Here is a 10,707-nt window from a genome sequence, read left to right on the forward strand (position 1 = left end):
CCTGTCCTGGAACTAGCTCTTGTAGACCAGGCTGGCCTCGAACTCACAGAGATTTGCCTGCCTCTGCCTCCCGAGTGCTGGGATTAAAGGCATGCGCCACCACTTCCCAGCTCTTGAGTCTACTCTTTTAGTGTATGGAACCATTGCTTCCAAACATGGCTAGGTTAGGAGGCTCTAAGCTGGCCTTTAAGGGTGCTCTGTTATCTCTCAGAGCCTAAACTGGATGGACAGTCAGGCAAGTTCAACACAGATGCTAGAGCATGTACAGGCTAATGCTGAAGATGAAGTTATGCATGGGTCATGACAGGACCCATGTACTGCAAATGCAGCCAAGGTTTCTCTTTCAGGGACCTGAGAGGGAACTCATTTAATTGTGACTGTAAACTGAAGTGGCTGGTCGAATGGCTCAGCCACACCAATGCAACGGTGGAAGACATCTTCTGTGAAGGCCCCCCGGAATATAAGAAACGCAAGATCAATAGCCTCTCCCCCAAGGATTTTGATTGTATCATTACAGGTAATGTATTGAAACCCATTTTACAGCAGAAGATTGTTTAAAGGGCTCCATTCTTTTGCAAGTATAAAAATTGATTTTTTAAAAATATGTTAAGAACCATCTGAGAAATTTAATGTGTGAAACATTATGAGCCTTTAAAACTTTACATGCTTTTAAACAGCAGAATTGCCATTTTACCATTTCTCTGAAATAAATGTATTTCTTGTGAGAATTTGGGATCTAGCCAAGGAGCAAGGCACTAGTATTAGCTCACATTTGTTCATCCTCCTTTCCTATTTTGCAGAATTTGCAAAGTCTCAAGATCTGCCTTATCAGTCACTGTCCATAGACACTTTTTCCTACATGAATGATGAGTATGTGGTCATCGCTCAGCCTTTTACTGGAAAATGCATTTTCCTGGAATGGGACCATGTGGAGAAGACCTTTCGGAATTATGACAACATTACAGGTATGACGAGCCTAACAATATTGAGTACAGCATTAAACTGCCTTGGCCAAGGCAACAGAAACAGGAGTTTATGAAGAAATGCCTTGACTAGTCTTGGTGGCGTTGACCCCGACTTTTACTGACTTGAGGTTGATTGCTAAACTGTAGCTAGTCCTTCACTCCTGTACTTGTAAATAAGAACAGTACCTATCCTACATCAAGGGTTGTGAATAATGAAATATGATCATGTATTTAAGAAACTTAGCACAATAGTGAGCATACTAAATGCACTCCAAAGGGGGATTCTTCTTCTTCAGAGTAAAAGCTCTGAATCATAGTGCTGCATTCTAATCTAGGTTCTGCCACCATTTAGTGAGACAAGGCCATCACCTTCACTGCATTCTCATCGTTCCTGACTTTAAAATAAGAGGATAAAATAAACTGGGTCTGGTGGTGCTCATCCCAGCACTTGGCAGCTGAGGCAGGGGGACCAGGAGACTGATCCCAGCTACATAGGAAGATTCTGTCCCAAAACATACAAACAAACAAAATGCCACAAACCAAAGGGGGCACATGGCTGGGGAGAAGGCTCTCTGTGTGCTGCACTGACTGACTACACAGGATGGAGAGCTGGGTTTGGGTCCCTAGCATCCTGGTAGAAAGCCTGGCATAGTGGTATCTGTCTGTAACTTCAGCACTCGAGAACTCAGACAGGTGTTCACTAGCTAAGCAGTGTGGCCAAATCATTGAGCTCCAGGTTCAGTGAGAGACCCCGTCTCAAATCAGTGGAGAAGCAGTTGAGAAAAACACCAGACATTGGCCTCTGATCTCCATGCATGTACACGTGGGTGAGTGCATTCCCAATACATATATACACAAAACACACACACACACACACACACACACACACACACACACGGGGAGGGGGGGAGAACTTTTTTAAAAAGAAAGAAAAATGGAAATAAACAGTTTCCTGTTTCTAAGAAAGTTTGTATAGACACATTTGTGATCAGCACAAACATATAAAGGAATATACACAGCTTAAAAATATGGTTATCATAATTAAATTTGCTTGAATTCAAAGTAAGTGAATTAAATAAGAAGGCTATTTTAGATCAACTCTCAAACTCTGCTGCACATTTTTAAATAAAATGTTAATGTATTCCTTGAAACCAGAAGGGTTTTGTGGTCCAATAAATCTATAAGCCATATCTGCCTCTTGGAGGCTCATAATAAATATATTAGAAATTATGAGAACTCCTGCAGTGTGGAAACCTACTTTCAATGTTTTTCTTAATTTGTTTATAGAATCTATTTTTTTTTCTCCACAAAAATGCTACTGGAGAGCTCTCTTAAGTATTGTTCCCATTTCAACAGTTTTCAAAATTGTAAAATACCAATCAAAACAGTTCTGAAAACTGTTATTTTCTTACATCTTGAACCCAGCTCCTAAGAACATCCCAACCTCCTCATAAAAGATCACCATTGGCTAAGCAGGGTGGTGCACTCTTGCCATCATTACCTGGGCAGGGTCTCATACCTTTGTAGGCCTAGTACTTGGGAGACTGTAGCAAGGGGATCAAGAATTTAAGGCCAGTTTGGGATATGTAGTGAAACTCTGTCTCCAGCAAATGAGAGCAGAAGGCTTACCGCTAGACAAGGTACAAAGGATCATAATTGTTAATTAGATTTTCTCAGTGGGCCATCAAGTCAAATGTCCAAATAGATAGTCCTTGCTTGATACTGAGTTCCCCTGGGTGAAACTATCTATCCAAACCGAGATTCTTCTAGAACCCCCTTTCTCTTCACGAAAGGTCATGCTTCTCTTTCTTCCTGGGTTTTCCAGTTTGGAGTAGCTGAACTCCGTGATATTGAGCCTGAGATTTTCTGATGCATGCACATTCCTTCAGCCACTGTTTTTTTCAGGACCTTGCTGTGTCATCAAGGCTGGTCTTGAACCCACAATCCCCTGCCTCAGCCCAAGTGTTAGAATTACATGTGTCATTGTGCTCAGCTTGTCTGGTTGGCACTGTAGACTAGAACTCGAAAGGAATGAATGACCTGCTTGTAGCCTCCCAGAGGTTTTGTTTGCGATGACAGTTTAGTTTGGTCCTGCTACTGTAATGAAACACCTTAGGTTAGGTAATTTATAAACAACAGAAATGTATTTCTTACAAGATTTTGGAGTTGGAAAGTCCAACAGATTCAATGTCTTATAAGAACTTGCCTTTTACTTCAAAGACACCCCTTTTCTATGCACAGGGCAAAAGGAAGGACAGAAAGATTAAAATGATTCTCTCAAGCCCCTTGTGGGCTCCACTGCTGTGAATTCATCACCTCCTAGAGGTCTCAGCTCTTCAGACTGTTGCCCTGAGAGTTACATTTCAACACGGGTTTTGGGGATTTGCACATATTCAAACCATACAGATCATCAATAACACATCATATGGCTACTAGTCTCTCCAACATGGACAGACGTGGCTGCCTGTCATAATACCTGGGGTATTATTTCTGCCAGAATACATGTGTATCCATAGAATCCTTCTCAATGCAAGCTCGTCAAACAGTCACAGTCGCTTCATCAGTCTGTATGGACACCAAAGATGAAATCTGAAGGCCATCCCTCACACCCTGTAACCCTCATTATGCAGGAGAGAAGCTAATCATCTTTTGTAGGTTATGCAATTAGGTTAGCTTTGAAAGAAGTTTCGAGTAAGGGCAGGGGAGATAGTTTAGTTGGTAACAGGTTTGTTATGGGAGTATGAGAATCTGAGTTTGATCCCTAGAGCCCATAAAAACAAAACAAAACAAACCAACAAACAAATCCTGGTCATGGTGGCATGTACTTGTAATCCCAGCGTTGAGGAGGCTGAGACAGAAGGATCCCTGTGGCTATGGGCCAGTCAACTTATCCTAGTTAGGGAGCTCCAGGTCCCGGTGAGAGACCCTACTTCCAAAACCAAGATGATAACACTTGAGGAATGACATCTGAGCTTGACTTCTGACCTCCACACGCACGCGTGCATATGCGTGCGCACACACGAGCACCTCAAATTTATTTTCAATTATTAGAAGGACTTCTTCCCTCAATACCCTAGAGCTGTAGTCAGAAAAGTCTGGGGTAGATTTGCTCTGTAGGTCTTTGGAGTTCCAAGCGCTGAACTCCTTCTATGAGTTAAGACTGTTTTTCTAAATGTTGCTAACAGACACCAACGTAGCCCACTGACAGACTTATTTTTAGCTGAGGTTCTCCTTAAATATCTTTAAAGAGCATCTGCCCATGGCAGTGCCTGCTCCTCTTTCACTTTTCACAAAGCTTCCTCTGCCTTTTCATCTTCTCCTATAGTCAGTGTCTTAAAGTTCCGGGTCAGCCTGGTCTACACAGCAATGACTTCCAGACCCACCAGGGCCATATAATAAGAACTTGTCTAAATAAACAAATAATCCAAAGACTCAGCTAGGCCCATATTTGAATCCCAGCTCTGTCTTTTGGTATCAGATAGTCCCTCTGAGTCTAGAAGAGTTTGCTTATCTAAAAAATGAAAGATGAGCAGGCATGGTGGTAATCACCTTTAGTCTCAATATTTAGGAGGTGGAAGTAGGAGACGCATGAGTTAGGGTTTGAGGCCATCCTGGACACAATATAGTAAAACTCTGTGTCAAAAAACAGATGCAGGAGATCTTGTGTATTTTCTCTTCCCAGGGGAATCTATATATGTTTTTCTTAGGGTTCACTTTGTTACTTAGCTTCTCTAACGATTATTGGCTCGTTATCCTTTGCTTTACAGCTAATATACACTTATGAGTGAGTACATACCATGTTCATCTTTCTGGGTCTGGGTTACCTCACATCTTCTGTAGTAGGAGCTGCAGGCCTGCTTTTTGTCCCTCCTGGCTCCCGCACGGCTAGCTTTACACTAGAAATAACAACACACAAATTGTATTCTTTTAAACACTGCTTGGCCCATTAGCTCTAGCCCTTACTGGCTAATTCTGATATCCTGATCAACCCATCTCTAATAAACTGTGTAGCACCGGTCTTACCAGGAAAGATTCAGCATGTCTGACCTGGCAGCTTGCTTCATCGTGTACGTCTGTCCGGGAGAGAGGAGCATGGTGTCTCTGAGCTCACTTCCTCTTCCTCCCAGCATTCTCATCTGTTTACTCCACCCACCTATGTTCTAACCTATCAGGGCAAGCAGTTTCTTTATTTACTTAACCAATGACCTTCCTCCATCAATCTTCTAGTTCTATTCATTTGCATAAAAATTTCAAGATGTCATGGTTTTTTACCACTGAGTAGTACTCCATTGTGTAAATGTATCACATTTTATTTATTCATTCTTTGATTGAGGGGCATAAAGGTTGTTTCCAGGTTCTGGCTATTACAAATAATGCTGCTATGAACATAGTTGAACAAATGTCCTTGTAGAATAATTGAACATCCAATACCCAGGAGTGGTATTGCTGGATCCTGAGGTAGGTTGATTCCCAATTTTCTGAGAAACTGTCATACTGATTTCCAGAGTGGTTGTACAAGTTGGTATTCCTAACCAGCAATGAAGGAGTGTTCCCTTTCTCCACATCCTCTCCAGCATATGCTACCATTGGTGGTTTTTTTTTTTTTATCTTAATCATTTAGACTGCTGTAAGATGGTATCTCAGAGTCATTTTGATTTGCATTTCCCTGATGACTAAGGATTCGTACTTCTTATACTGGCTTTTTGGAACCTATTCTCTTTGGATGAATACCTTACTCAGTCTAAATATAGTAGGGAGGGCCTTGGTCCTTTCTCAAAGCAATGTGCCTTTCCCTCTCAGAGAAGGGTGGATGGTGGGGTAGGGGGAAGATGGAGGGAATGGGAGGAGGGGAGGTAGTGGGAACTGGGATTGATATGTAAAATGAAAAAAAGAGTCATAAAAATAAAATAAAAGCCGGGCGTTGGTGGCACACGCCTTTAATCCCAGCACTCGGGAGACAGAGGCAAGCGGATCTCTGTGAGTTTGAGGCCAGCCTGGTCTACAAGAGCTAGTTCCAGGACAGGAACCAAAAGCTACGGAGAAACCCTGTCTTGAAAAATCCAAAAAATAAAAATAAAAAAATAAAAAAAAATAAAAAAGACACACAAAAACAAAGATAAGAAAGGGGAAGATAACATTTATCTCAAGGTTGTTGGAATAATTTAATGATCTGACAAAGTTCAGAAATGGTAGTTTTTAATTAAAATTAGGGAAATTAATTCAGGTATGTCAGGGAGAACATGCTGCAGGAAGTCAGAGGGAAGTGTTCAGGTCGTATCTCTGTGCCCTAAAAGTCTAGAGCAGGTTAGATGTGACGTGGCAACTTCATTGTTTATAACAAGGCCCATGGGTGTAAAGACCCAGAACCCGAGGACATCACTGTTTGGCCCTGGAGATTGGTCCTGTCTGACAAACCGAGGAGATCTCTCCTTTTAGGCTGAATTTTGTGGAAGCTGTCTAGCCACAGCCTGTGTGCTTACATGTTCCAAAGAGGACGGTCATACAACTAACATGTCACTTGTCTTTCCTCAGGCACGTCCACCGTGGTGTGCAAGCCGATAATCATTGACACTCAGCTCTATGTCATTGTGGCCCAGCTGTTTGGCGGCTCTCATATCTATAAGCGAGACGGTTTTGCCAACAAATTCATAAAAATCCAGGATATCGAAGTTCTCAAAATCCGAAAACCCAATGACATCGAAACGTTCAAGATCGAAAACAACTGGTACTTTGTCGTTGCTGACAGTTCCAAAGCTGGGTTTACCACCATTTACAAATGGAACGGAAACGGATTCTACTCCCACCAATCCTTACATGCCTGGTACAGGGATACCGATGTGGAATACCTAGAAATAGCCAGACCACCACTGGCCCTCCGAACACCTCACCTAATTCTGTCCAGTAGTTCCCAGCGCCCTGTCATTTACCAGTGGAGCAAAGCAACGCAGCTATTCACTAACCAAACTGACATTCCCAACATGGAGGACGTGTACGCAGTGAAGCACTTTTCTGTAAAAGGTGACGTGTACATCTGCTTGACCAGATTCATCGGCGACTCCAAAGTCATGAAATGGGGTGGCTCCTCTTTCCAGGACATTCAGAGGATGCCATCGCGGGGCTCCATGGTGTTTCAGCCCCTGCAGATAAATAACTACCAATATGCAATCCTCGGAAGTGATTACTCCTTTACGCAAGTGTATAACTGGGACGCGGAGAAAGCCAGATTTGTGAAGTTTCAGGAATTAAACGTTCAGGCCCCCAGATCGTTCACGCATGTGTCCATCAATAAGCGTAATTTCCTTTTTGCTTCCAGTTTTAAGGGGAACACGCAGATTTACAAACATGTCATAGTTGACTTAAGCGCATGAGACACCAAACTCCACGGCTGCCATCGGAAACTTTCTACAGTATGTGACCTGGATGAACTCAGTGCATGATGACTCTTCTTACCACGCTAGCAGATGAATGCCTTTCAACATCGAGACTACTAAAGCCAACACTACCAGTATCACCGTCCTCAGCTGTCCAATCCAGTGGTGTGGGAAGTTACCTTTTCTAAGACAAAGTTTCCTTATGTAACTGTTCTTTGCAGTGAAGAAGTGTAAATAAGTGTTTAATGGTATCTGTTACTCCGATAAAGAAATATTCATATGTACTTTTCCATTTATTTATTCACGTGTTCAGAAACAACTGCCAAATAAAATGTTTACATTTTCTTTCATATCCCAAAGGTAATTATTTACAAGAGCTGTTTGATTCTTGTTGATTGTATGTTGAGGAAATAGTTTTATATAATAGGATTATATTTGGATCAAGGATTTATGGTATGAATATTGAGTAAACTTTAAAAAAAATGAACATGATTTCCCATAATTTATCAACATGTTTATCCGGGTTCTATTAGTGGGTTTTAAACGCTCAGAAGTCATGACTTTTAGGGACACTTTGAGATGAGAGGGTTAACACATTTCAGTGGGAGGAAGGGAGTTTACCTGCTATGTTCAGACTAGACTGTAATGCGGAGGGGGCCATCCTGTGCCACCTCATGGCCCTGGCTGAAAGTGCCACTCAGCTGTCTTATAGAGAAACTTAAGATTTAGGATTGAATAGCCCCTGATCCAGGACTTTCTAGATATCTAACTGTAGCGTCGTCTGACAGCTGCTAGGCTGTAGCTTTCCGTACAGGACTTGCCTCCCACCTGCTGGCTCCGGAAGCCTCTCCCCCTCTATGATGAAGAATTTTTGCTTCTAGACACTGGATTTGCTGTAACTGAGCTGCCACACAGTGCCTACAGGCTCATGTTTGGTTGTCTAGGTTTCTGTTTCTGGACCACTTGAGTCATTAGTACCTTGCACACTGCCTGTTGTGTAGATGCTAGGTTCTCAAAAAAACTGTTTTTCAAAGGCCGGGTATACAGTCTCATGGGGAAGTACTTGTGTGGCATCATGTGTCAGGCTCTGGGTTCAGTCCCCGGCACCAAACAAAAGCAGTTTTGAAAACGTGTGGCTCCTTCTCTTATAACAAACCCCGTGAGCCCCTCTGACCCACCTGGTACTTTCCGAGTACTTGTTGAGAGTGTAGTGTGGTTGTGGGAAACTGATACAGGAGCAGGTGTGATGCTTGTCCGCTGTAGTCTTGGAAAAAGAATGGAAGTGAGCAAAAAGTACAGTGAGTGTGTAGATTCATCGGAACAGTCTAGACTTGGCATGTCATCAGAACAGCTATGCTCTTTCTTTGACTTAAGGGAAGACAGAATTTCCAAAGGAGAGTGTGTGGGGAAGACATTGCCGGCACAAACTTATTGTGTGTGCTGCCTTTATGGAGGGCTTTTGAGTTAGCTTATGTTCCCCACTGGATGGAGGTGGGCAGATAACAGCTCCCCAGGACCCGTAGAAGTCTGGTAGACTGAGGCATACGGGGTCTCCATGCTAATGACACAGTCTCCAAAGAGCAATACCCTGGGCCGTTGTGCATAAGGACTAGATTTTATTACCTATATAGGAAAGATATTAGGTCTGGCTTCAGGGTTATAGAGGAGAAAATAGCTTAACTACTCCTGATCCTGCACCTGGGAGCACCGGCTGCAGAGCACCTCTTCCTCTGTTCTGATAAGCAGCATCAAATGCTTCTAGAGAATTCCTGCTTTGTACAGTCCAGGTGGAGCTCCAGCTTTGCCATGCATAAGATTTGCAACATGCAAGGGACTTAACCCATCTGAGTCCACTTCTTCATTTGTAAAGATGGGCGATAATCCCTACTTCCAAGGTGAAGTGAGTTAAGGGAGGAAACACACGAGCAGCAGACGGCATTCCCCAAATACAGCCTCTACCACTCGCCCCATGCTCTGCGAGACCCTGCCCCAAATTTATTAAGAGGCAGCATTTAACTGACCTGTCCTTTGTCTGAATGGTTGGGGACTTGCTTGTAATTCATTGACTATGGTGAAAATGATACAGGTTGGCTTCCATGCTAGGTCGTGAAAACCAGGAACTCTTTCTTGCCTTGTAAATTTGGACACTTGCCTGCAGAGCCCCGAACCACTGCATAAGAAGTCTTACTAACCAGAGGCCATGGTTCTGTGTTGGAAAACAAACCCCACGGAGCAATCACCTCCTGGTGCTTTGGTCAACAGGTCCAGCTGGTGTCACAGCCAACAGCCGTCATCAAGCACCAGTCCTGCGTAGCCTACAACTCCAGATCCTGCTATCAAATCACTACCCGACATCAGGCCTTCCCAGCAGAAGGGCAGCCATTAGAGAGCAGCAAACCATCCATTGATATCCCTGTCCAAATTCGTGACACAGACTCTATGAGCATAATAAAGTGGTTGTTTTAAATGGATATGTTTGGGGTGATTTGTTGTACAACGGCCGCCATCAGAGGGCACATGAAACACGTGGAGCAGAACGGCCTGTGTGAACGCATTTTACACAGTAGTTACCTGGTAGGCTCTGACTCATAGCACACTGCACACTTCTGGATCCCACTCTACCTCTCAAAGGCTAGCGACTTTTATCAACATCATACCGATGTTCTCACCTTGTTCTGAACATTGCTCAGGATGCAAAGACTCGGCCTCCACAGTCGTCTGCTGACCACGTGTAATTTACCTTAAAGCCTGAAATATGGAGGTAAGCTGGTCGAATTTAGGCTGCCAGTCAGGCCTAGCTGCTTCCTGTCCCAAGGTGTTATCTCTCAAAAGTTCACTCTCCAGCCTAAATATGGGACTGTTGATAGGGCAAGAAAAGAGTGGGGAGACAGAGAAAATAAAATTAAGACCCTACTGAGGTCTTTCATAGACATAGGCCAGCCTTTCCATGCTCCATGTCTACAATATTCTATGCAAGCCCCTCTGGCCACAGATGGCAGGACCTGGGTGCACTCCCTGTCCAGCTATGCAACTGTACACCTACTCAGCCACTTAGGACACTCTTTCCCCAACTTTCCTACATTTTGAAATCTCTGTCCCTATCCTACCCATTACTGTTACATGTGATTTCTCCTCTTCTGGCTTTGCCAGCCCATCACTTTTACTATGAAAAGGGTCATAATTCAGTCGGCCTTGCATGTGGTTACTTGTTGATATAGTCATCTTTCTTAGCAGACTTTACATCCCTGAGGGTCAAGATGACATCCTAGGCTCCTGTAACTCTTCCATCTTATCTACCTGAAGCTTGAGCTCCTAAAACAGTGCTACCTAGTGGAGAGCCCAGAGAATGGGCAGAAATCAAATAACTAGAA

General features: G+C 43.3%; 1 protein-coding gene across 1 annotated transcript in view; it reads left to right on the forward strand.

Moving 5' to 3' along the window:
• Lgi1 (leucine rich glioma inactivated 1) overlaps positions 1-9,807 on the forward strand; it is a 42,499-nt gene extending 32,692 nt beyond the window's left edge. The window contains exons 6-8 of the mRNA XM_005352206.3: positions 348-517; positions 801-965; positions 6,498-9,807. Of these exons, the coding sequence (XP_005352263.1) occupies positions 348-517; positions 801-965; positions 6,498-7,333 (1,171 nt within the window). The 3' untranslated portion in view covers positions 7,334-9,807. The remainder of the gene's footprint in view (positions 1-347; positions 518-800; positions 966-6,497) is intronic.
• The last annotated feature ends 900 nt before the right edge of the window (positions 9,808-10,707 follow it).

The sequence above is a fragment of the Microtus ochrogaster genome, chromosome 8, assembly GCF_000317375.1.
Source record: "Microtus ochrogaster isolate Prairie Vole_2 chromosome 8, MicOch1.0, whole genome shotgun sequence".
In the NCBI taxonomy this organism is placed as follows: domain Eukaryota; kingdom Metazoa; phylum Chordata; class Mammalia; order Rodentia; family Cricetidae; genus Microtus; species Microtus ochrogaster.